At 38.0% G+C, this 27,661-nt stretch overlaps 1 protein-coding gene across 1 annotated transcript in view; it reads right to left on the minus strand.

Moving 5' to 3' along the window:
* Positions 1-27,661, minus strand: part of grid1b (glutamate receptor, ionotropic, delta 1b) — a 394,199-nt gene that overhangs the window by 122,072 nt on the left and 244,466 nt on the right. The window contains exon 4 of the mRNA XM_068305743.1: positions 8,359-8,564. Within this exon, the coding sequence (XP_068161844.1) occupies positions 8,359-8,564 (206 nt within the window). The remainder of the gene's footprint in view (positions 1-8,358; positions 8,565-27,661) is intronic.

Here is a 27,661-nt window from a genome sequence, read left to right on the forward strand (position 1 = left end):
CTGCGTTAGCGGATTCAGCGGGTTGGAAGATGAATGAATGAATATACAGTACACACACACACACACACACACACACAGATATCCCCACCTATATATTTGAATAATCTCACTGGAAAATCTCACTCTGTCACGTTTAAACGCCACACACTACCTGTCAATTAAGCACCCAATATAATATCAATACATTTGTGTTCATATATTTTGTATGAAGTCTTATTGTTTTATCGTGGAATTTCCCGGGTTCCTGCTAGTGTGTATTTATGACTGATTGAATATATATATATATATATATATATATATATATATATATATATATATATATATATATATATATATATATATATATATATATATATATATATATATATATATATATATATATATATATATATACTTTTTTTTTTCAATCATTCATCTTCTAATCACCGCTGTATCCATCATAGTGAGTCACGGGGAGCTGAAACCTAACTGGCAAAGGGCCTGAGTCAGGGCAAACTCCTTTCTAGATCTCTAGCACAGTATTGTTGAAAGGTGCACATTGAAACTGAAATGTAAATGTTCAATACATTTGCAGAAATGTGTGCTTTGGTGAGTGGTTGAAGTTTGTGGACAGATGTTAAAATCTAAATGGCGCAGACACCATTTGAAGTATGCACGCTGGTAATGTTGAAATCACATTGATATCTGAATCGGGGCTGCTGTGTTACTGCGTATAGCAACATTGCTATGTCATTGTAAACCAGATCCTCTGGTGTCCAGCAGCTCTGCTGGTTTTAAGATTCTGTCATCATCGCTGTGCAGGTGTGGTTTCACAGTTAATGCACAAAAAAATATTTTTTGAAACCTCTCTTGTGCGTCACTCGCCCTGGGCTCTGTGCTGTGTTTCCATGGAGCTCTGTGCTGACATCAGATTAGCCCTGTCAGACTGCTGCTTTATCAGCCGCGTTGTCCACCAGCCAAACAAATGACAGCAGTCCTCCACATCCACCGCCACCTCTCTCTGTGACAAACGACATGTCAGCCCATCTCCTATCCATCTCTCATCCATCTCATATTGCTGCCAAAAGGTAGATTGTCACACAAATGCCCTTACAACGACCGCCAACTGCGAACAAGGGGCAACCAGGTCGCCGCATTTTTTTTTTTTTTTCCGGCATGGGTGTTGCTAGTAGAATAAAGAGTGGTAATTCTGGAGATTATAATGTGTGTTGAGCTGAATGTGTGTTTTGGTCAAGTGTTATTTTAGTTTCTGTGTCTGTATAAATTATCTGTCTGCTCCTCTGAGTTACGAAGGTACAATATAATACATTAATGAAAAATATTCATCCACATGATAAAACTGTCTGTCTCTGTTCTTTAATCTGTTTGTAAGGTGATGACCTGAGTCAAAGGCAATGCCTCCAATGCTGATCTCCAATCAGCACTAATGCTTGTCAAGAATTCTTCACCAACACCTACTTCCAGGCAAATAGACAGCGGCTATAGAATTTAAACTAAGTGCTGCAATTATGGGAGAGTGGTGCTATGGGGGAAATCAATTATGATCCTGTAAGGATTATGACAACTTGCTTTTACAAGATTTCACTGTCTACCTTTATGTTCTGTTCCTCTCCCTTGAAGGAAAAAAAAACTTTATTGAGGCCTGTGAACAACAAGGAAATCCAGGAATTAAATATTGGTTACAGATGTAAACCTAAAAAACATTCAAATGCATTTCTGTTGTAATAGTATAGAACCGATATGACATTCATCATCAAGATAAAATGTACAAGGTCAGTTATAGTTATGTGATTTATGTGAATATGGGAAAAAGGACCCAGATGTCTCACCCTGAACTAAACAGTAAGCCTCGATTTGATTTGAAATGATACAATACAACATGATACAATATAATGTGATGCAATACAGTACAATACAACTCTAGGGTCACTTTAAAATTCCTGAAGAATGCTGTGGGTAGTTCCATTTAAGAGATTTACACACATATTAAACAGTTACATATTTGCCAAAAAATTTTCAGATATGCAAAACCACAGCTGACAATCACAAACATCCATACCTTCTGGATTCAGAATTCAATTGCCATGTGAAATTGATACAAAGTAAAAATTAAAACTCCCTATTTAACTCTATGCTTCCATTTCCCTCTGTTGAGGAGGCACATCATTTGTAGTTATTTATGAAACTTTCTTACATTTTTAAACATGATTGTCTCTCTTGTCTTCCTTTCCTCCTGGCTGTTATGGAACTCATATATCCGCTTCCTTCGGTCTTATCTTCTCCCCTCTCTATTGGCTGATGGAATACGCAATGTCCATCTTTTAAATTTTAATTTTATGTATTTTTTTCAGATTTTTAAAAATGTTTCGTCCCTGGATTCAAAGTTTCTTCTTTATTATCTTGTGTTTCTAATCGTGTCTTCTCTCCTCCACTCCTGCCCCTCGCTTCATTAGCAATGCTGTCCTTCTAGCGGTCCACAAGGACTAAATTGATGGGAAACAAATCTGGGTGATTTGCAATGATTACAAAACACATTGAAAAAGTATGATGGAACCATGTGGGTAATGGTAACCTTGTCTTTAACAGCTCTCTAAGCCAAATAACTCACGCGACCAACAGATGGGTCTCCATTTACAACCATATCACGTTCAGGACAAATTCAGGACAGCTCGCGTCAAACTTTGTTTTAAAAACTACACATGCTAATCTACATGCTAATCTTGGTTTAACCTTTTGGTTATTTAACATTGCCTTACATTATTTTATAGGACACATAAATTGAGAACTGTGGTTCATCATGCAGACAAATTCTCAGAAGAATGAATAAATAGAATAAAACTAGACCGACCAAGAGGTCTGCACTAGCTACACATATTTGGGCTGGTGGTTGGCTGCATTTTGGAGAAGTTGGATATGTGAAAGGGTAAGATGGTTCCATGCAGGGGGAAGCAGGCAGCGGGCAGCGATCCTCATTTCCCATCTCTCGCAACAAGTCACACCATGCAGATCAGACTAATGTCGAGATTACTGATTGGTCTTCTGATTGGTAGGGGTAGACTAATATTTCTGTTCAGTTATTTTCGCTTGTTTGTCTAGTTAAGAAGGTACAAGGTTTTGTAATTTGGTAATATTTATTTCATTAGGTTAGTTAATTGTTTCCTAGATAGAGTTCCTTTGTGTAATATGTTGGCATTTGTACTGTTATATTCATCAGTCACTGTAAATACATTCACTGCTGTTATTTTTACTGTTGTCATCATAGTAAAAACTGCAAAGGGCATCAGGGATGCTTTATCCAGGCTTCAACATGATTCTAAGTTGAAACTAATAGTGAACTACATAGTAGGTGGTATATGAATAAAAGATCAGGGCTCACATAAATAATGGACCATGTGTAGCATTTCTCGTGAAGACCTTGTGGGATCAGATGCAATTACAGATCATAAAAACATTTACTGGCTATGGTTGTAAAAACAACAACCATAAATTGCATCAAATACAGTCTTTTCATTTCAGCGAGCGTTAAAGCTCTGAATGTCTTTTTAATTTGCCTCAGTTTGTCTTCACTCATGGTTATGTTGAAGGGTCTGATTTGCCATCCTTCAGAGATATCATTTCTGTAAAGGCTTCCCTTAATGTGTTTGAAATGGTGACTTGAGATAAACGTAATGGTGGAATATGTAACATATGATATTCCACCAGAAGCTCAAAGATAACCAAGAAAATTAACATTACTTAAAATGTGTGTTTGTGTGTGTGTATGGGTGAGGGTGTGCGTGCGTGTGTGTGTGTAAATTCTTGAGGCCAAAAACCTTTTAACAACAAAATCAAAAAACCTCAACTAACACAAATACTAACCCATGTCTTCCCTTATTTTTTATCTAACAGACACAGAGAGAGATAGAGAGAGAGAGAGAGAGAGAGAGAGAGAGAGAGAGAGAGAGAGAGAGAAAGAGAGAGAGAGAGAGAGAGAAGTGTCAATCAGTGCTGCATGTATTTATATGTGTCACTTGTCGCTGCCAAGTGGACTGAAAGGATCCTGTCAGTCAATCTGACTCCCAACTATCAAGGGCTTTATCCCACCTCGTAATCTAAATTTAATTAGTCCACTCATCCAAATGGTCTGCTTGTATTTCCCCTTACACATATTCTCCTTTGGTTTTTTATATCAAAAATAGTGCAGATCAGATGGGAGACAGTTTTACAGACTGAAATGGGTAGAAAACTGATATATTTATGAAGTTAAATATGAAAAGGGTAGGGACAAAACAGGGTGAAGAGGAGGGATGACAATGTTGGGGGGAAAGTTAATAAGATAAAGGACAATAGAGAAAAGCATAACAAAATGAAATAAAAAAGAGAGGACAAAGGAGATGGTGGAAGAGAACAGAAAGTCAGAGAGGAAATAAAATGAGACTTAGGGAAGACAAAGTGGAGGGAATGAAATATGGGAGGAGGGGAATAAAGACCAAGGAGGGTAAGTTGAGGTAGAAAACATGGAAGAGAGAACACGGAGTAAGTGATATTTGAAAAAAAATGAAGAAGAACAAACAGTAGAGAAAAAAAAAAGGCTGTGATTCCTGGTCTGTTCAAATCATCAGATTGAGTTGTGTACACTGTGATTTGTGCTGAGAAAGAGTTTGACTGCAGCATGCTAATGCATATATTAATATGTTTGCAGCTCAAATAACAACAACTTCCAATAATTAGCAGATTAACATGTAGCATGATATTCAGAGTGCTGAACCATCCTGAGATGGTGTCAGTAAGATGACGTAATCAGCCAGTGGATTGCTGATAAATAAACTTAATATGCATTGAGGGTTGAATAATTTTGTTTTCAACTTCCATTGTTTCCTAAGTAGGTCAAAACCATAAAAAAAACATGGAATATCTAGCTTTATAAGTAATTTAAGTTATGAAATCATTAGTACTAAAATAGTCACAGGATAACACACAATAGTGTCATGTCAGTATGTTAATGATTGTGGAAAGAATATTTCTGATTTGCTTCATGAATTCTGGTCAGTTCAGCGACAAGGACAGGAAAACATGGAAGAGACGTGGTTGAAGTGGGGCCAGAACCTCCACAAAACCAATTTTTAAGTTGCCAACAATGGAAGCAAAAAAAAAAAAGAAAGACTGGTAAAAAAGATTACTAACCAGTGTGCTTTGCTGTCATGTTTTTGTGCGTGCAATTGTGTATCTTAACCCAAAGACATTCATTACTGCTTAAATATGATTATGAATGGATTTTCATGCAGCACCATCATCCAACTAATTTTTCGGTTTTATTTATTCCAATTATAAAGGTACCTCTCATCGTATGGAGGTCATTGATAAAAAGCTGTTAATACTTCCACCACCTGCTGTTGTAAAAGAGATGGAGCACCGATTAACCACTGAGACAACAAAAGGGGACCTTTGCTGAAAAACACAGGATGACTTCCTCCCTTTGATTACCGCCAAAGACTGAGATGCGGCCAGTGTGCAAACAAGAAATTAGGTGTTTATAATTTATGAACTGTATGTGAAATAGATAGTATACAGACCGGCAATGTTGTTTGGTCTAGAGACAGTGTCACTAAGGAAAAGACAAGATACAGAGCTGGAGATAGCAGAGATGAAGATGCTGGGGTTCTTTTTGGGAGTGACCAGGAGGTTTATGGATGTAGTGAAAGAGGACATGAAGGTAGTTGGTGTGAGACAAGAGGATGCAGAAGACAGGGTTAGATAGAGGCAACTGATTCGCTGTGGCGACCCCTGAAGGGAACAGTCGAAAGGAAACGAAGAAGATACAAAGAAATTACAGGTGATAAATAAGATTAAATCCACTTCACATACGAGGTAGAATGAGATGTTGACAAGCTGTGAACTATTCCGCCTGCAAGTGCACCATCTGTTGCTGCTAAATTTAATAAATGTTAATGAATAAATTTTAGAGTATAGGGGAGACTTGAGCAAAGGAATAGAACATCTAAAGTAATCAAATATAGAGATTAAAGCCATGAGGTGAAATTTCTGACATTTGAATAAAACAATGTTTTGCAGTAGCTCTGATGAGTGAAATCAAAACATACTTCTGTTCTGTGTGTATCTATGTGTGTTTGAACTTTATCTAAGAGAGTGCTACTTATATTTTTTTCAAATAAAACCAATCAAGAATTCAAGCCTTGCATGACTTCAACAATTTGTAAACAACTTGTGACAATAATTTAATTTAGTCTAATAACCCATAAAGATTAGTCACTCTTTTAAATTACACACTTTATAAGTAACCTGTAAATAATTAAAACCATTCAGTAACACATACTCACAAAACACACACACACGCACACACTAACACACGGAGAGGTGATAAATGATAATAAATATTATTTAAACTCTGAATCCCCTCGGATTGGATGAGCTTCTTTAGTATGTCACTCTATGTGTGTGTGTGTGTGTGTGTGTGTGTGTGTGTGTGTGTGTGTGTGTGTGTGTGTGTGTGTGTGTGTGTGTGTGAGTGTGTGTGTGGGTGTGTGTATGAGTGAGAGGGAGAGAGAGAGAGAGAGAGAGAGAGAGAGAGAGAGAGAGAGAGAGAGAGAGAGAGAGAGAGAGAGAGAGAGAGAGAAAGAATGAGCAGCTCCATCTGTCACTCCAGGTGGCCAGGCACACACACACACACACGCACGCACGCACGCACGCACACACACACACACACGTGCTCACGCACATGCATTCACAATGACATGCTTCAGCTCCACAAAAGATCACTGATCCAATTTGTGTTTGGAAGTTAATGCACGGAGAGAAAGCCAAAGCTAACAGAGAGACAATGGATCTCTTTGCATTTGTTTCTGTAACACATCCAATATGTCTGCCGCTGCGCGTGCACATTTTTAACCTCCATGCATTGTATTTTTCTGTTTCAAGTTCCTCATGTAAACCTACATATTAATCAATTGTTCCCTTCACAAACTTACAATCTTGAATCAAAATAGCTTTTACCTCTCTAAACATTCATTCTTTCTCTTGATGTACCCATCTACCACCTTTACGCACACCCTCGCCTCCCAATTCATGCTAACTTCCAATCAATCTTTTTCCCTACATACACACTTATTTTTACATACATCACTTTAACACAGATGTGTTTTCCCTCGATACACTTTTGTGTCTCTTTGTTTGTATTCAAATCATATTGTTGTAATACAATCATGAGAGTCTATTTGCATCAATCATGAGATGGAATGCCAACAATGTCTCCCAGTGGGGAAAATGAGCTACAAACATGTCAAAAAACCAGCACAGCCACTTGGTAATGAAACACTTCAAACACATAACAAAGACAGAAGGTAGTTTTTAACATGTTAATCTGGTGATTATATCATGAACAATATGGATAGCCACAAGTGATGATAAATGCAGTAATTATAAAAGTGGTGTTTTTCTTCTTGACTACCTATTTTGCACATACAGACAGAAGTTACTATAATTGTACATTCAGGCATTTAACAGCCTTTCATTTACTTCTTTAAATCTTTAAATGTGTATTCTCATCAAAATGCATTTCCTCAGTGCATTACTCTCCATACATGCAACAAATTAAGTAAAGAAACTGTATGCACAAACATAAACAATTATATGTGTGTACATGTTTTCTCTACGTAGGAGCTAATGTCTGTACAGCTTCTTCTTATTTTCTCTCCTTTTTATATTTTCTCTTCATGGGTCACCACAGTGAATCACTTGCCTCCATCTAACCCTGTCTTCTGCATCATCTTCTCTCACACCAACTACCTTCATGTCCTCTTTCACTACATCCTCTTTGGTCTTCGTCTAAGATTCCTGCCATTCCTGGCATCTTTCTACCAATATGTTCACTATCTCTCCTCTGAACATGTCAAAACCATCTGAGTCTGTCCTCTCTGTCTTTATCTCCAAAACCTCTAACATGTGCTGTCCCTCTGATGTACTCATTCCTGATCCTACCCATCCTGGTCTCTCCCAAAAAGAACAGAGCGTGAAGACAGTCAGTTCTGAGGATTTTCCTTCAGCTATGCCAGCTGGGATAGGTTCCAGCTCCCCATGACTCGCACGAGTAGAACTAGTGGTCAGGAAAATGAATGAATGAATTTACATGCTCGTACTCGTCAAAAATGTGTTATCCATAAGGGTTACTCGTCTGAAACGAGTACCTGGCTCAACCTTAGTAACAACTACAAACATGCTCGTAGCTATTTCAAGAATTTTATGAACATGTTATACATTCAGACACAACTGTGCATTTGTCACCATACACACCATTGTACTGGCTACACACAAATTCAAACATGCTCTCTCCATGTAAGCTTAAGCCAATAAATAAAGACCAACCTGCTGGATGAATGTGTGCGCACCCTGGGGACTAAGCAGCAGGATTGCTCTGCGCAGTGTGTCTCTGTACCGGTTGAGCTCCTCAGTCCTCATGGTGGTGAAGAGGTTGGTGAAGACTTTACTTATATTTCTGTCAACTCTCTGCAAGGCCACATCTACACCTTGACGGGATGTTTGGTCCAGAAAACTCTGCAGGCCGCGAATATCTGGAGGAAAATGAAGAAGAAAAAAAAGAGCACATGTAAGAGTCAAACATCATATCTGTGATTTCTACTAACATGGATGTAATTTCTACTGCGGAGTTGGCCATGTGCTGCCAGATGTGCAACAGATTTTTCAGTATTGTAGGAACAACTTGATCTCGACTCTCATAGTTGGCTATCCTTGATTTCTTCGCATATGCTTCAGCATCATGCTGGCATATGTTTGTGAACCCTATAAACAACCACATATAGATAGGATGAGAGAGTACACCACTATCTGTATCTGTTCAAACATATAAATTATCTGTATCAGTACCTGCACTTGGAATAGGCGGGACTTAAACCAGAAGTGGGTGTGGTTTGACCAGAAATGGGTGGGGCTTAGAGCTGCACATTATTTTAAGTCTGAAATTGATATTGATTGATCAGAAAATGCTATATTTATTGTTCATTTTAAAACTATTTACAAAACAGCTTTATAATTGAGATTCAAATCAATGTTTTTGATCACAAAACTAAGAGAACTACTATTTATAGAACACGTTTTTTATGAACTCAGAACATGAATATCCTTAAGTGTGTGAATGAATATTCACAGAACAGCCTCAGAATTGAGATTCAATGATTTTGATCACAATAGCAAAGGAACTATTTACAGAACAAGTTGTATATGAACTCAGAACATGAAGTGCATTAATGAATGCAACACATGCAATAGGAAATTATGAACTACAAAGTATGCATGAACAAGAATTGCCATACTCAACACAACTTTATAATTTTTTCTTCTTTTTCTTTAGTTTTTTTTTTATTTTTAGAGCGAGAGACAGAGGGAAAGAGAAACAGAGAGACAGAGCATGTGTGTGTGTGTTTGTGTAACAGTTAAAACTTCTATACAGTATATAAATTATTAATTTTAACTGAAATGAGAAAGTGTCAAACTAAGAGTAGAGATTCTCTGTTACATCTGTCTATGTCAGTGGTCCCCAACCACCGGGTCACGGGACATTAGGTGCTGGGCAGCACAGAATGTTTGGCATTCTTTTTTTTTAATTGATTACCAGTTTAAAGATGTTTTATTTTGAAAAGTGACGTCTGTGCGGAATGATGCACAGACTAATGCATGTGTCTTTCCTCTTTGACAGGTAAATTAAGCACCCACAACTACGCAAGTGTTCTGGGTTAAAGTCAAGGCAGATTATTTTGAGATTGCCCAAAAAGTATTGAAAACCCTGCTTCCATTTCCAACTTCCTGTTTTTGTGAAACAGGATTTTCTGCAATGACCGTAAAGAAACCCAAACTGCAGAGTAAGCCAAACGTCTGGAACAGACTTCAGGTGTCATTGTCTCCTGTTATCCCTAGATCTGCGGTCCCCAACCACTAATTCACATTATTATAATCATTATTATTTGATTGACTTGATCACCCTTTTATTGGAAATGATCAGTATTTTTTCCTACGTACTGATTGTAAGTCGCTATATTTCAAGATAAACATCATCAGCACAGTCACTTGAATCGAGTTCTTAGTATAATAATTACTTATAATCACTTTGTTTACAGAGATGTTGATTATCAATTTATGAAAAAAAGTTTGCTCATTGTTTGTTGATGTCTGCATTTTACATAAAACCACCATGATTTATTATTAGACTACAGCTGTCCTGGCATCATTAACAATTACAGAGCAAATGAAGGCCGCTCCGTGAAAATATTATCCTGGAAACTGGTCCGTGGTGCAAAAAAGGTCGGGGACCGCTGCTGTAATGTATATAGAGTCAGTCACTTCTATCTCACTAAAACCGGTCTGTTTGAATTCCTACGAGACAGCTGGAGCAGAGGAAATTGTGTGTGTGTGTGTGTGTGTTTGTCTGTGTGTGAGTGTGTGTTTGTCTCTCAAAAGGCTGGGAAAGAGGGATGATTTCACATTTTGATTTCTGCCTAGATTTTTCACATGCAGGCTTTTTGTCAGTTGAACGTAACCTTTGACTGGTGACAGTGAATATCTGTTTGCTATGGCGATGAGGATACGCCTTTAGCGGACACACATACACGACTGAAGCGGACCTAACTAGTTAGCCAAATTCTAGTTGACGTCAACAGTTTGGGAGGAACTTCGAGTGTGTATTTCTGAGCTAGGACATTACCGAACAATGCTACAGTAGCCTGAACAAACTCCCCCTCGGGGATGGCCACACCCTTGGGCATGTCAACCAATCAATTTCGTGAATCACTCTGTCCAATCATGGAGCGTAATATGTGACATAACAAATTGTGCTCGTTATGATTCGGTCCGGGCCATGAATTCCTAAAATTCATAATATTTATTGATGCAGGAAGCATTTGTTTACCAGATTCTAGGAGTTGGTTGGGTTAGGGAGGAGTACTGTGTATATGTAGAGGCCTGAAAAATGTGATTTTCATATTAGGACCCATTTAAAGCGGTGATGCTGTGTTTTTCAAATTCCACCATCAAAGCTGACTTGTCTGGGGCAGATATGATGGGACCATCTTTGTTGGGTGACTGTTCCACTAAACCTGACAGCAGATATCTATGCAAGAATATTGTTTAGGTGTCTTGCAGACTTTTTGCCAAACTGCTAAAGAAGTTTCTCTTTCTGACATTCAGACAAGGCAGCTGTGTGGCATTATGTTCTGTTATAGCCGGTGACAGGTTGTTTAGCCTGAACATCTCATCCCATTTTCCTTCTCTCCTTCCACCCCTCCTTCATTCCTCTTCTGTCTATTAGTACTGACAGCTGGCTTGTACCAAGTCCTGACTGCCAGTCTCTACTCCTGCAATCTTTTTTTATACATTTTTTTTTAACTTTAGCTTTTGTTCCCACTTTCATTTTCTATGTCAGTCTGTCCCTCATTTTCAGTTAATTTTACGCAAGAGAATAGTCAGTTTTGGAACAATCAACTGTCAAATACACAATTCTCTGATTAACATTTACAACTAATTTCAAGATAAGGAGTTTTCAGTTTTCTTTGCATATGTCTTATCCCCACCTACAGTATATATATATATATATATATATATATATATATATATATATATATATATATATATATATATATATATATATATATATATATATATATATATATATGAATAAGCTCACTCACGCTGTCACCAACTCCACCCATTACCTGTCAATCAAGTGCCCAAACACTCACTGTGCCCAACCAATCACGGCGCATCTACCAGAAGGAAACACATGAACAATATGGCGTAAGGCATCTGTTATGTTAGGAGAAGAAATAAGTATACATGGACTTCCCAGTTAACATAATAATTTTAGAGTGTCAAAACTGTTGTAACAATCATGATTTTGAGCAGACTCCAAACAGCAGGAACGAGACAGAAAACGACAACAACTTATGAGTGAAACGCTGACTGTATCACAAAAAGAGAAGTACTACTTAGCCAGACCCTATGAATGCAAAGCGCAAAAAGAAAATTGCCAAGAAAAAAAAAAGGTGGGGGTATACAAAAAGTATTATATACATTCAGTGGGTTAAAGCTGAGTGGGGGACAAGTGCTGTCAACTACTATGTTTTCCATGTTGTCAATATCTGTATGTCAATGTGTGTGATATGTGTGTGATAAATGTTCTTCTCTGTTGCATAAAATGGCTGGTGGGTCGCAAAACAAATTTCAGCACTGCTGACAAATAAAATTCATGTTATGTTGTTTTGTTAAATTATTTATCTTGCTCCATAGAACAAAGTAGATATATATTATTTTTATATGTTTGGTATGAAATCTGATTTTATTGTTTTATGTGGAACTACTACTAGTAGCATTGTATACTTAAATATCTGATGAAAAAAATGTGCACATATGCTGTTCTGGCATAGTGATGTAAGCCGATGCAAGTAAAAATGGTAGTATGGCCAATTGGATGGATGTCAAGACATATTTCAAGGTAAACCTCATGTGTGATAAATATTTAACTTTAACATTGATTGAAACTTAACATTATTAGACTTTCGTTGAATTACATAAAACAACAAGAAAGACATTTCCGTAGTCATTGCATGTCATTAGCATTTATTTAGCCTTTGAGGTTAAAAAAAAAGTGGATGTGATAAAGTTTATTATGTAATAAAATTGACTGAAATAAGCATGCCTCTTCTTCAGCACTCTCAGACAGATTTCAGATCTGTGAGATCTGTGAACACATTTGTCTGTTAGATGTAAGCAGTATAAACATAGCTCAGATTTGTATATTCCACTGCTTGCAAAGTCAAGTCACATTACTGAACACAGCTGATATTGGGTGTTAAGAAAAAAAATATTCATCTAAGGGGATAGAAAAAAAAAAAAATATATATATATATATATTTATTTATTTTTTTGTTGTTGCTCTGGAACAACAAAATTGGAACAACTTAAAAGCTATTTGCTGACCTCCTCTTCAACCGCACTTTGTCATGAATTTGTTTTCAGAGCCTCATTGAGCAAGGCACTGTGGGAGACACACGCCTCTTTCAGCAGAGAAGCCAACATCAAAGCCATTCATCAAAGCTACACTAATCTCTGCTCTGCAGTCAATAAAAATTGGCAGGTTAACCACTGGCCACAGAAAATGTCTCTGATTTAATTTAGATTTATATGATTTGGAAATGTTTGTGGTGTAGGACAGGCAAATAGTCTTAATATTAGCACTGCATAGCTCTGCAACAAAGATGCTTAATATTTTCTAATGTTGCAATGTACATATAAAAAAAAATACATTATTTGTCTGAGAATGCACTGTGTGGAAATTCATCTGAATTTTACTAATGGGTGTAAGCCTCTAAGACTGTCAAATCAATCTCTCCTAACTAATAAGCACCAGTAATTTAGGTGTCTTCCAGTACACAGTTTAACGCAACCTGCCAGCTTATATTGGTGTTAGAGTTAACATTGTGTGTTGATGCAGGTGTAAGTAAAAGCTGTATCACTGCAGAAATGCTGTGCATTGTGATGGATTTTTTATTGGCCGTTTCCTGAAATAATAGCTGAAACTGATGGCTTCCTTAACTGTGAAATAGATATGCAAAGCAATAACAAGAAAAATAAAGACAAAAGCACAACATTATGCTTTAGAAGACAACCAGTGGTGATATAAATCATCAAGGAAACGAAAGCACAGAAGGATACACCTGAAATTGCCTCATTATAAAATTATGATTAATCGTTTAATCTAAAAGCAGCTTTTTGATTTAACTGCTGGGTAGCATTATCTGAAATTCATGTCTTGACTAATTTCAAACACAAGAAATTAGTTTTGGATTGTGTTGGGTCTATGTACTGAGCCAAGGAAATATTTAATGATACGGACAAAAGTGAAATCTTTATAGAAATGAAGTGATATAAAAGGTAACAACACCAAATGGAATTCAAGATAATAATTACAATATTTGAACCGACTCTAAGAAATTTAAGTAAGCAGTGTGAAGATCCTAATATGTGCTCTATGTGGACTGATCTATTTGATTTGATTTGATTGTAAATGTATTGAGGGGTCATTACATCAGAGGACCACAGCAGTCTAAATGGGATGCAATGATAGAGTGAATGAAAAGATTCAGGGTCTTGATTAAAAAAAAAAAAAATTCAAAGTTGCAGGAATTCCAAGTGACACACCTGTTCGTCAAACTTATACACAATGGAAAATATACTGCACTTCTAATACACAACACAAAGTTTTTCCCCCAACCCTCAATTAATGCAAATTTCATTCAGGTAAGGTTTAACCTTAGCCCCGAACCAAGTTTCCCACCCTTCAACAACTATTTTGAATAGTTGGCAAAAAACAAATTGTCCAAATCGGCCCTCAGCTATTTGGAAAAGCTGTCTTTCAAAACCTGCCCTTTCTCAAAATGTCACCATTGTCATAAGTCACTATGTTGCTAATGTTTTTCCCTCTAGACAAAAGCAAAATAAAACAAGTCTAAATTTCAAAATGTCGCTCAGTCACGTGAACAAGAGCTCCTGAGAGCATCGTGGAATTAAATAAACAGCTGTCACCACAAAAAAATACTCTATTTTCTGTTTAATGTCCATTGACATATAATGCAACACACTGTACACAAGAAAACAGTTGTTTTCTTGTGTACAGTTTTGGCCGGTGTCCACCCGGAACTTCCGGCCACTAGCCCCGGTCTTCATATTTGTCCATGTCTCCGTTTGGCTCCGTCAAACATAGCGGTTTATATTATTTGATTGTGACGGACCTCACGTTGTCGTGTGGGGAACCCCGGTGCTTGTTTTTTTGTAGAAAAGAGCTCACGACGCCGGCGTCTACCCGGTGGCCTGACTGTATCGCTGAAGCGGCCTTCATCTTCGCGTTCGTCCGTCCCACATACACGGAGCTGTTACGGCTTTGTCGGACACAGGAGATTGTTTTCTCTTGACAGCGAAGAAAAAAAGGAAAACAAAGTCTGATATTATTGTTTATATATACTGTATATGTGTGTGTGTGTGTGTGTGTGTGTGTGTGTGTGTGTGTGTGTGTGTGTGTGTGTGTGTGTGTGTGTGTGTGTGTGTGTGTGTGTGTGTGTGTGTGTGTATAGAAAATGTATAGCAGTGGATAAAGTTACCCAAGATGCCTTTCAGTGTGACTGTGCCTGCATATATTGATTAGTGGCACTAAGCAAACCTGGGTACTTCACCCATGGGTGTAGATTAATTACACGAGGAAGCCTACAGACTGGAGGTACTAATTAGTTTATGAGACAAAAGTTGTAATTAAAATCTAGACGTGACTTTTCATTTCACACTTTTATGACATTACGTATCCTTGTCCTGAAGAGGAATGGAAAGTTATTAGACTACTTGCTTTTGCATGTTATCATAACTTGAGATCAGGTCATGATAACATGCAAAAATCCTGAATGTTATTCTGTCCCCATCTATGTTGAAGTAGATTACTTGGAAAATACAGTAGAATATAGTACCACTAATCGGCCTCCATGAACTAGACATGTGGCAGTTTATATCATACCAGCTGTCCAGACACACATAACATGGTAGATGGATGGATTATTGTTTAATCAACCTCTTTAGGCACCAGAAGGTTGTAAATAAACCTAAATAAGCCTAAATTAAATTAAATTAATTAATTATATGTGAGAAAAACCACACACCAATTTGAAGGTTAAGCTGCCTAGAACCTTTATTCTATAAGACACTATTAGCTCAAATATTTTTTTTTTTACTTTTATCATCAAAAGAATCATGCTTATTCTTTTTTTTAATATTCAATAGAAAAACGCATGAAGACGCACCAGAAGCTGGAGAAAAAATCTTCCAAAAGAGCACTTGTTTAAGTTTCAATGTATTCTTAACTCTGAAAATGAGGAAACCCCTATTAAGTTAAGATGAAAATCTGACTCCACTTTAATTCAAAGCAGCATGTCTAACCGATTTGCTGAGATCTGATTTCTCTCTGCTGTCCTCTGGAGTGTGAAAATGCCTTGGTGTATGTTCTGCAGTCTTACATTTGGTGTTGCATGTAAATTTGAGCACACTGAGCAAGTGTGAACATTAATGTAATGAAGCAAATTTCCTCAACACAACATACAGAATCTGAAGGGAAAAAAAAGAAAATCTGTGGTGGGTGGTGTTTCCCAGACGACTGTGTTCATTTATCACCAGACTGCTGGAACGGACATTTTAATTACCTACACATCTTGAGACTGAGAAGAAAAATGGCAAGATTAGAGAGGAAGAGGCAAATGTGGGAAGATGCAAAAGAAAATAGAAGAAAACATAGCTGCACAAAAGAAAAAATAAAGAGAAATGACAGTGTGTGTTTGTGAGGGCAGATAATTGAGTCTTCACTTCACCTAAGACAGGTGTGACATTTAGCTTTAGAACACACACTTACTGCTGTGCGCATCTATCTGTGTGGATGAGCAGCTTCTCCCCCTATTGAACATAATACACACCTGCTGTAACCTTTTACGGTCTTTTAAATAATGGGCAGGAGAAACACGCACACACACACACACACGCACACACACACACGGACACACACGCATAAACAACTACACAGTTTATTGTTCTTAGGACTTAATTTTAACCTGGATGCTGCATCAAAATTTTATTTATGGACATGCAGGACATTTCCCAGCAAGCCTCACGTCCGTCATGCAGAGAGAACAATAATGAATTAATTTAGAGCTGTCATATTATTTGATTCCTGTTTAATTACACCTTTAAAAGCTCCCAATTGCCCATTATATCTGCCCTGTTCTTAACAGTGTGAAACCCCTTCACAGTCTGAAGTTGTCTCGAGCAGCGTTCAGAGTTTTTGGTTGAGAATAGATCTGTTGGATCACACAGAGTGTTTGCTTGAACATATATTTGTATTCACTCAGCATATCAAACCAGATATCAGAGTCTACAGTCATTTTTTGTTTAGTCCCTTTATTTCTCTTTTGGACCAAAATAATGTAAATTATTGTGGAAGTAGCTAAATCTGTCCCAATACAGTGAACAAATGGGGGGAAAAAAAACAGCCCTGGACTTTGTTTGTCAGAACAAATGACCCCAAGGACAGTTCACCGCCCCTGAATGTTGAATTTACTTCAAAACACACTACTTCACACCACTGTCAACTTGTTTGCAGTGCTGTCAGGCGATTAAAAATTTAATCTAATAATTACAGGATTTCTAATTAATTGATCTAATTAATCACATTTTAATCTCATACCTGCTAAAGGCCCCCAAATAAAGAATTTGAATTCTAGGACATTACAAAATTGTAGTGTATAACTAATCAATATAATGTACGAAGAAGAAAAGATTTGAAATCCATATTTTTATTGGTTAAGTGTGCTTTATAAATGAATTCAAACGAAAAAAGGTCAAGCACATCAGCAAACCAATTAGGTCAGGTGTATTTCTCAAAAACGCAATACAAATACAGTTAAATAAAATTCAGAAATAAAATAAGGCTGAGTCTAAAATAGGCACATATGCAGCTCTCAATCAAAATGAATACTAAAGCTGACTCAATACAGCAATTCAAAATGAATAGTATAACATGTCTCTAAATAAGGCAACATCAATAGCAGGATGCCAACAGGCTTTTCCTTTAAAAGGGTAAGCTGACGTTCAACTCTTTTGGAGGTGGGAGGAAGCCGGCGAACCCGGAGAGAACCCACACAGACACAGGGAGAGCATGCAAACTCTGCACAGAGCGGAACTCGAACCCGGACCCGCCGTGTTGTAAGGCGACAGCGCTACCCACTGCGCCACCGTGCCGCATAATTAATGAATCTAATTAACGCGTTAAAGTGACAGCCCTACTTGTTTGCTACTTAGGGCCTGGATAAGGTTGGGAACTGGAACATATTCAAAGTGGGACACAACACAACTTTCTCTTTTTTGTATGTATGTATGCTAGAATCAAAGTGACTGAGCCACCATGATCTCAGTGGTCAATCTGACTGCTGATAGACGCTACAGAGTAGCCCACTTTTTAACTGATGGTGTCTTCTAATAGTTAGATTTTAATTCAAACCAACATGTAATATTAGGTCTGTCATCTAACTATCCGTGCAATTGGCACACCATCCTTATGCTGTTCTTAATTAAAGATTAAGCTTCCGCGACTATATCTTCCAATCAAGAGTATCATTTCGAGACTAATAGATTTTCTATCAGATCAGGTGAATAGAATCACATTCCTGCTCGTATTAAATTCAATATTTTAAGCTTTATCAGTGTTTTTATTACAGAATAATCCATAATTTTGCAGAAATTTTCACAGGCTGTCTACTAATAACAATGAAAAAAAAATTGGTTATTTAAATGCTCCTTTAAATTGGATATCAAAACTGTTACCAGTTAATAAGACTGATCAAAACGAAGACCATTGACCCATTTTCTACTTTAATTATTTATGTTAAATAGCTTACTGTAAACTGCAGTACTACTAAAATTACATTAATGCTATTTTTTTTCAGTTTCATTAAATAATATCACAATTGATCCTGAAAAAAGGGATTTCTTTCTTCATGATAATAAAACAAACGATGTGAATTGTTAAGTCCTGAATGATTTATTTTCCACAGCCCTGTATGACTCCCCATATATTTCCAGCATATGCAGTACCTACTCAATGTGTAATATTCTGCCTCTCAAAACCTGAACTGACTACATCAACAGGTCTTACATTATACAAAAACATTGTATTATTTAACTGCTGGAATATAGATCATGTTCAGAATATGATGATGGTACATGGGGCGTATAAAATGCAAATGTAGGTCTACTGAATGCCCCTTGCTGCTCTGCCTCCACTCCCCTGCAGGCCTGCCAAGGTTCTATGTAAATTAACACAATCAAAGTTCTTTGAATAGCTCAAGCCTAATCTAAGGCATGTATAAGTATACCTGTACAGCATCACCATAATTAAATAAAAGCATGGATTCATCACATATTCCATATATAAATGTTTTTTAAAAGCTTTTTTTTATATTAAAGACATGGGTGGAGCTTCATCATGATGCATATTGATAGCAACTGTTAGCCTTGCTGTGTAATTACAGCTGGATACATTTGTTACAGGCCACAGGCAGAGGATAGTCAAAGCCATCCACGTTAGATCTACTGACTGCATTATTCATGCAGTCAGTACTTGTTTTGGCTAACAGTAATCTTTCCAGCGTACATGCAATGCATACACTGAGAGTAATTATGGTTAAAAAAGCAGTGGGATTGTGAAGTCTCCAAACAGACTTTAAGCACAAGTTGTGTTAATTTTAATTATAATGAGCACTGTTTAGGTTGATTTGATTTTATCTGACTCTATATTCCATCATTGACTTCAGATAGTGGCGGCACAGCAGTGCAGTGGGTGGCGCTGTTGCCTCACAGCAATAAGGTCCTTCGTTCTAGTCCACCTGGGGCATTTCTGTGTTTGCATGTTCCTCTCGCGTCTTTGTGGGTTCTCTCTGGGTCCTCCAGCTTTCTCCCTCCTCCAAAAACATACAACTGTGATGAATTGGTCACTCTAAATTGACCATGGGTATAGCTGTGTGCGTGAATGGGTGCTTGTCTTTTGATATGACCCCACAGTAAACTTAAATGACCCACAATTTCACTTCAACAACACATGCTAACTAAAAGACTCATTCCACTGTCTAAATGATCAGACTACGAGGTCAGTCTTGGAAATGTCACTGTTTACAACTCATAACTTCTGTATTCTGACACAGTATTGCTGGCCCATGAGAAAGAAAGAAAGTCCACTTTATTATCCCTGACGGGGAAATTATCTTTTCACTCAGACAGACTATACAAACGATAAATATACATGGATTTATATGTTAGACATGCATACAATTTTTGTGTAAAGGCCCCTGAAACAAACACACAACAATCCAGGGGCCTTTAAGCATGCAATTAGTACGGGGGGAGGGGGCAGAGTGACAGGCAGCGACTTTGCAGTGTGCCCAATTGAGCAGCTTGTAAGGGGGACGGCGCCTTGCTCAGGGGCGCCTCGCTCAGGGGCGCCTCGCTCAGGGGCGCCTCGCTCAGGGGCGCCTCGCTCAGGGGTGCCTCAGAACTGACTGGGAGGTGAGCTGACACTTCCCATTGTCAGCTCACGCTCCGAGGATGACTGGGCGGGAGCAGGAATCGAGCCGTCAATGCTGAGATCATGGGACGCCTGCTCTACCACTGAGCCACTGCCGCCCCAGTGGGCTTAGTGAGCTCTTTCAAGCAAATATGGAGGCATGTTGCTGAGCTGGACTCATTCTGGAAAGTGCAATCTTCTGCTTAATCAGATTTACTGGGTGACCCCAATGTCCCAGGCAAAAGACTAAAAGACAACATATTCCTTTCATCATAGGACAGATAGCTGCTTTCGTCTGATTGTAAAGTGAGTTATTGCACTATCAAGAGTACCGGTATATTGTAGTTTTAGTTAGTAGTGACTTTAGTAGTTTCTTTTTATTGGTCTCAAATAAATCATCAGATCATTCACCCAAACTACTCATTTGTTGGAAATAAATATGTCAATAGTAATAAACCTTCTCTGAAAGGTTGAAAAAAAATATTTATCACATTTTAGATAATAAAGAAATAATTTTCTCCAAACTAATCTGGGAAGGTTCGTTCATTTAATTAATTAAAATATTCAAGGTATGTTTCAGTGCTTATTTGGTGATTTACAAGTCAGCCAGAAAATGCCAAATGTCATCTTTCATTTTTATTTTTTTTTAACTTAAATGTCATTTGAATGCTGTAGACGTGACTTCTCTAAACCTTTTACTTGTTATAGGGCTACATTTGGTTGAGTTTTTGCTAGTAATTTCCCTGTGGGGATCAGCTCAGTATATAAAATTAAAATTAAAATAAAAAATAGGGGGCGACAGTGGCTCAGTGGTAGAGCGGGCGGTATACCAGGTCGTCCAATGTTCCTCATATCGGCAGTTTGATTCTTGCTCCTGCCCCCCACCCCCACCCCAAAAAAACAACAACAACAAAAAAAAACACCTGGAGTGTGAGCTGACATTCAGAGGTGTCATCTCACCTCCAGAGCACTGCCGAGGCGCCCTTGAGTAAAGCGCCTCCCACTCTACCTCCTCCTGCATGCCAACAGGCCCCCTTGTGTGTGTATGTGCGTGTGCTACAGGGGCCTACAAACTATCATGTATGCATGCGTTTTGAAGTATTTACTAACTAGAGTGTGCTCTTAATTTCCCATCGGGGATCAGATCAGTATATAAAATTAAACAAATAAAAGTAAATTAGACCTCTTGATATCAAACCATTTATCTTTGCACAATGGCAGCAACCAAACGTGTGACTTATTGCTTCCAGTCTTGTGTCTATGTCTCATCACACATAGCATCTATGTGGATTCACTGCATTTCAGTCCTGCATACTAAATATTAACATGCAGTTTTGAGTGAGGCAACCACAACTGTTCCCTCTAATGGTGTAACTGTGTGATGCTGAGTGTTTTTGCGGCGTTGATAAAACCTTGATGTCTGAGTTCATATGAGTCACAGTGCAGAGGATCAAGAGCTCAGTATCTTGAGGATGGCATAATTGCTGAATTGTATGTATAAGACCCCATTGTACAAAATAGCAAATTAAACTGCATAGAAAGGTTTGGGGGTGGCAAAAAGCCCTCCAGGGACAGTTTCGTATGGATTTGATCTTTGAATGTCAAGCACAAAATAGTGGATGTACTAACTTTTTCATTGACCCAACACATTTTAAATTTCAAGCAGCTTTATGCATTAAGCTAACTTGACATTTCCAGTTCATGTGAAATTCAGAAGAACAAAAAAGCTGTCAAATTAGCATGGCTGTTACATATTTGAAAACAGAGGCCGGTAAAGTTAGAGAAACAAGGAAAAGCAAGGTAAATTTTGAAATTATCAAACTAAAAAAGAAGAAAGAGAAGAATCTGTCTTTTCCCTTGTGGTCTCCTTTGAAATCCACTCGCCTGAAACACATAAGCATCCCTCTGACTAAACAATTTGTTATGTTTCTAAGAGGCAGTCTGTTGTTGCTACAGGAATCTTTGACCAAAGGGGTTTCATTAAATCCAGAAATGTGGACATTCTGGATTATTATGAGGTACAGTCATTCACACTTGCTTAAAATAACGGTTCATGCTCAAGTTCCAATTGTTAAAGTCATATTTGACTGTTGCTGAGAACTAACCTGTCATAGTGATTCAAAACCCGTGACATATAAACACTTTTTGCACGTTTTCTGTCTGTTTGGTTAATATATGCACAGGCTGTCACCACCAACACCTGCTACGACAGGTACATGCAATTGTAATTGCTCACAGCCAGAACGCATACTGGACACATCCTCAGCTTGTGAGGTTCAACACTATTTTTTATATATTCATGCAGAGGGCATGTTTGCTGAGTTTGCATGTCAACGATGCTTAATCAAAGCTGAGGCAGTTGCAATAAAAATGTCTTTAAATATTAAAGCTCTGTGGATTGTTCTACAAGACAGGCTGATTATTCCTCTGTGCTCATTGCAGCTTTTTTATTTGAATGCAAGTACAGACCACTTTATTTCCTGGTAACTGGGAGTTCAGTGGCCAACACATGACCACATGGTAGGGTGATATTTCGACAACTCCATTCTGGATAAGGAGAGAAAGTAAATTTACAGACTAGCGTTGATGGAGTTGGAGAATTTTTTTTAATTTTTTTTATCTGTATCATTGCTATGTTTGACAAAACATTAAACACCAAAACCTCCAATATGTTATTTTTCATACAGATGTCTTACCAAAAACATTTATTTTGTTGTTAATTTGAAATAAGGTATGTTTACACATAGGCGATGAAATTACACAGCAATGAAAAGAAATGTGATTGATGTATGATGTATTGTCATGCTAAAGTATAACACGTATCAGGCAGCTGCGAAACATAATTACAGAGACTGAAAAAACAAAACTATGATCAAGATATATGAAAAGAAAACTGCATCATTATATCCCAGGACTTCATCATTTGTGGAGAATAACTGACTCGTGGTCATGTGAGCAGGTGCAGCTGTTTCTCCAAAATGATCTGTGCTCCATTATCTAACATAGCAAAACCATTGCTGTCTGCTAGACTGCTCCAATGTCACTGATGGTCAATGAGGCCAAAAGACTGTGTAGATGCTCTTTCTGTCCCTTCTCAAGTACACACACACACACACACACACACACACGCACACAAACACACACGCACACGCACATGCACGCACAGCAATATGAAGTGCTGCCTGTAGTGTCCTTCACAGTGAAACATTTGCCAGCCAGATGGAAATATTATTTTTGGTGGTGGAGCACACAGTGTGTTCCCATTTTTTCCCAATCTTTCCAGAGTAGATAATAAATAGTCTCTGAAGAATAAGCCTTTCAATGTGTTCACATCTGGTCTTGTACAACATGACCTGCTTCATTAGAAAATAAAATTGAAGAAAATTAGAGACTGAAGACAGTCAGTTTTAGTTCCATTAGTATCAGTATGATTTTTGCTGGAGCAAAAAAGAATGTTGTTGGTGAGGAATGACACCCAGGCTGTAAACTATAGCATAGGAATAAAAAGAAGAAGATACACTTTATTGATCCCCTCAGGGAAATTACATTAAAAATGAGGGTTTTGAGTCAAATGAACAAATGGGTCTGTGATGAAAGAAGGATTCATGCAGAAGTTTGGAAATTGCAATGCTCAACATTTCCTTTTTTCCAATACTAAAAACATACAGTATATAAAAACAAACCCTTTGCATATACTGAAACCTACTCATCCGTGCAAACTCATACTTGTTGGACACCCCATGGACTGTCAAGTTTGATTTTTGGTGTGGTCTAAATGTCTTATAAATTATATGAATTGAAAAATTGTTACAATATGAAGTGCTATTCTTGCCTTCACAGCAACTAACTGACCAGTTGCAGGCATTTAAAAAAAAAGTCTGATGGCATTCTGATGGTCAAATCTTAAACATGGCCGACCAAAATGTAACCTGATAATCTGATTACTGGATATGTATGTCTATATGTAAAATATCAATGTAAACAGCTGGGTGGCAGAGAGGGAATGTTGATACCAGGGGCTTGAATCTTGGATCAGTTTATCTGCTTAAGTCAAAAGATAAGAACAGTATTAATAATGATACCCAGATACATTAGATGACAGTGATGTGAGGTTGGATGTATTCTAATGAGAAAGGAGATGAGTGTAATATAACCATATATGGAGCTCATACAAAAAATAAACAGTGAGATGTGACTTGAACGTCAAACTGCACAGAAGCATAAAGGGAACGTGGATCTACAAGCAGACACAGGACAGTGCTTGGCACCTGGCCAATTGAAAGGAGAATAGAAAAGGAGATTGATGACAGTTACTTTAAGGCATGAAAACTAATCCCAAAGTTGGCCAAAAATTCAAAGACTACAACTTTTTGTTCCATAAGATCCATAGGAGCGTACTTACATTACAGATAGGAACAACGTTGGAGGATGTGCCAATATGCCGCTGCAACTGTCCAACACAAATGCAAGATGCAAACTGGGACATATATACACAAGTGGCTGAGAGCATCAAGAAACATCTGTACTGAGCATGGATTAGAAGTCAAGTCCCGTTGGGAGGCACTACCATAGTGGTTGAGCAAAGGCGCAATCAGTGACAGAGGTTGAAGGAACAGCTGGAGCAGATGTGGGAGGTGGTAGCCAAAGTGGTACCAGTGCTAATAAGCGCATTAAGGGCTGTGACTCCATGAGATCTCTGCTCAGAAGAGTGCATTCCTACCTAGGATTCTCTTTAGGTAGATTATCCGAGCTCCAGGAAAACACAAAGCATGTACTGTACATGTGGGGCTAGAGGAAACTCCTTATCATAAGACAATGCCCAATTGGTAAAAAATCTTTCTATTGAACATTTTTATGAAAAATTCAATCCTCCAAATGTTCCAGCATCCATTTTCATTACATTTCATAACAACCAAACAAACAAAACAAAAGAAAAAAAGTTTAGGTCAGCTGACCTTATGAGGCATCACTTGAGCTCCAGTTGACTCATTTGCGGTTCTCCTCCATGGCTGGAATTTATTTATTGATTTAGAGAAATGAAAGGCAAATCTGCATGGCAGCTTATTAGCATGACCTATGAAAGAGGGAGGATGAACGTTCAATGAGATTCCACAGCCCTCGGGCGGTAAAAAGGAGTTTGCAGTAATGAAGACGATGATGGGTTTGCAATATCTAATTTCACTCACTCCGTTTTTCTGTTTATAGTGACCAACTGTGTCATTAATTGGCCACTGGATGTGTGTTTAAATTGATGATCAATGCGAACGAAGCAAGACAGCCCCTTATAAAAATCTCAAAGACATTTTCAATCCATCTCAAAACATGTTTATCTTTTAAAGGCAAAGCTGAGGCGCTTCATCGATCTGTTTGTTTCCTGCCAGAAGTACAGACGCAGAATGATATGGGATGGAATAAAAAACAAATCAAGTAAAAGATGGAGAAAGCAGGCCAACAGAGCCTTTGATGCCAACAATTGGCCTGCGCTGGTCTCTGGAACAGTAAATACATTTTGTATTGTGGTTGAATATTACAAGAAATACAACAGCTAAATCTCTAATTTGTGGGCAGAGATGCAGGAAGACACAATTAAACAGTAACAGGCCTACACACAACAACAACGTTACACTTGAACAGTCAGACAAACTTTCACACGTTCATCATTTGTTCTATTTGGAGCATTTAAAAATAATATCCCTTCTTTGAAATCTTTGTCCTTGAACTTGAAAACAGTAGATTGTTCACATGATCATTACAAGACAGGAAGCAAACAGCCATGCTTGAACAGTTATTTTCTGCTGTCTCCAGAGACACTGACTGAAGTTTGATACAACATATTTTTCACATTTCACAAATTTCACATAGCTGCAGCATTACAATTCAAGTCTTATCTTGAGTGTGTGCTTGAAATTGATGGTCAATAGGATGCCATGGCCACACATACTCTGTAGTTTACAAAATGACTCCATATTGAATAATTGTGGTGTTTAAGCTCATGCACACAGTATCCAATAAATTACATCATTCTATAAATCATATGACTCATAAAATGCAACACCTGTGAACTCCCATGTACCATGTGAAAGTCCTCTTCTTCACCAGCTTATTAGAACACCCTTGTTATCAAGTTGGTCATTACTGTATTTTAATTTTTGGCAGGAATTCAAATTTCTTTTATATGTAGCAGAAGTTAAGAGTGAAAATAGAAATGTTCACAAAAAATAAGTTCCATGTTTGCCAGGATCTACAGGTACCTGGACCATTAAAAGGCCTGAAAATAATGTCACTGTATACATACAATATTAACTTAAAATTGCACAAATTTTGAGCAAAACCTGATAAATTGTAATCTTTTATACTATCGCAAAGACATTATATAAAGAACAAGAAACAATAAAGAGTTTCACACTGTGAAATCCACCCAATTAAATCAACCCATTCAATATATTCCAGCAAACGCAACATTTGAGAGGACGTGCAAGTGCGCAACAAAGTAGTTCATATACCACTGCACCAGAATATGAAGATACAAAGTGGGGATAAACCAGGACACGGTTGGGGAACATAGTAATTACAGAGATACAGGTGCTGGAAATATTAGCTGAAGGGATACAAATGAAAATGCAAACTAAGGAGATACAGGTGGTTACAAAATAAGAAAAAAGAAAGAAAAAGAAAAAAAACATTCTAAATGGACTTTAGAATCCATGCTGTAGAGCTGACTGATTCTGATGCGTAATACATCTGCAACTGTATGTGCTATAACCCAGTAACTCATACACAAAAAGCAAATAAAATTAATGCAGGAAGAAACCAATGGTTTATATATTGATATTGATATATTCATTCATTCATCTTCCAACCCGCTTAATCCGCTAACGCAAGTCGCGGGGTAGCCAGCGCCTATCCTGGCAGTCTCAGGGCGTGAGGCGGGGGACACTCCGGGTACGAGGCCAGTGTACCGCGGAGCCACATAGAAACAAACACTCAGTCACACACACACACTCACTCCTATGGTCAATTTGGGACCGGCCAATCAACCTGAAGCGCATGCTTTTGGAGGTGGGAGGAAGCCGGAGAACCCACGCAGACACGGGGAGAGCATGCGAACTCCGCACAGAGCGGGATTCGAACCCGGGTCCGCCGTGTTGTGAGGCAGCAGCGCTAACCACTGCGCCACCGTGCCGCTGATATTGATATAATTACAACCAAAACTGATTTGACATTCATTGTGCTATCCATTTTTCTCCCTCCTTTCTTTTTTCCATCCAACTCTTCTTCTTTCCCATGTTTTCCTCATCTCCCTGCATAATATTGCTCCTCTCTTCCCCAATCTCAGATTTATTTACCATGCAGGCAGGCAGGCATCTCTCTAACCAGGTCAGAATGGACTGTTAGGCTGCTGTGTCTATAGACAGCCCATTACACCCATCAATCAGGTCTCATGCTAAGGCATTCACCCAGGACAGAACAGGAAACTGAAGAAAGTGGGGGGAGGAGGGCATTTGAGTGGATCGCTAG

This window comes from Antennarius striatus, chromosome 21 (genome assembly GCF_040054535.1).
Source record: "Antennarius striatus isolate MH-2024 chromosome 21, ASM4005453v1, whole genome shotgun sequence".
Taxonomy (NCBI): domain Eukaryota; kingdom Metazoa; phylum Chordata; class Actinopteri; order Lophiiformes; family Antennariidae; genus Antennarius; species Antennarius striatus.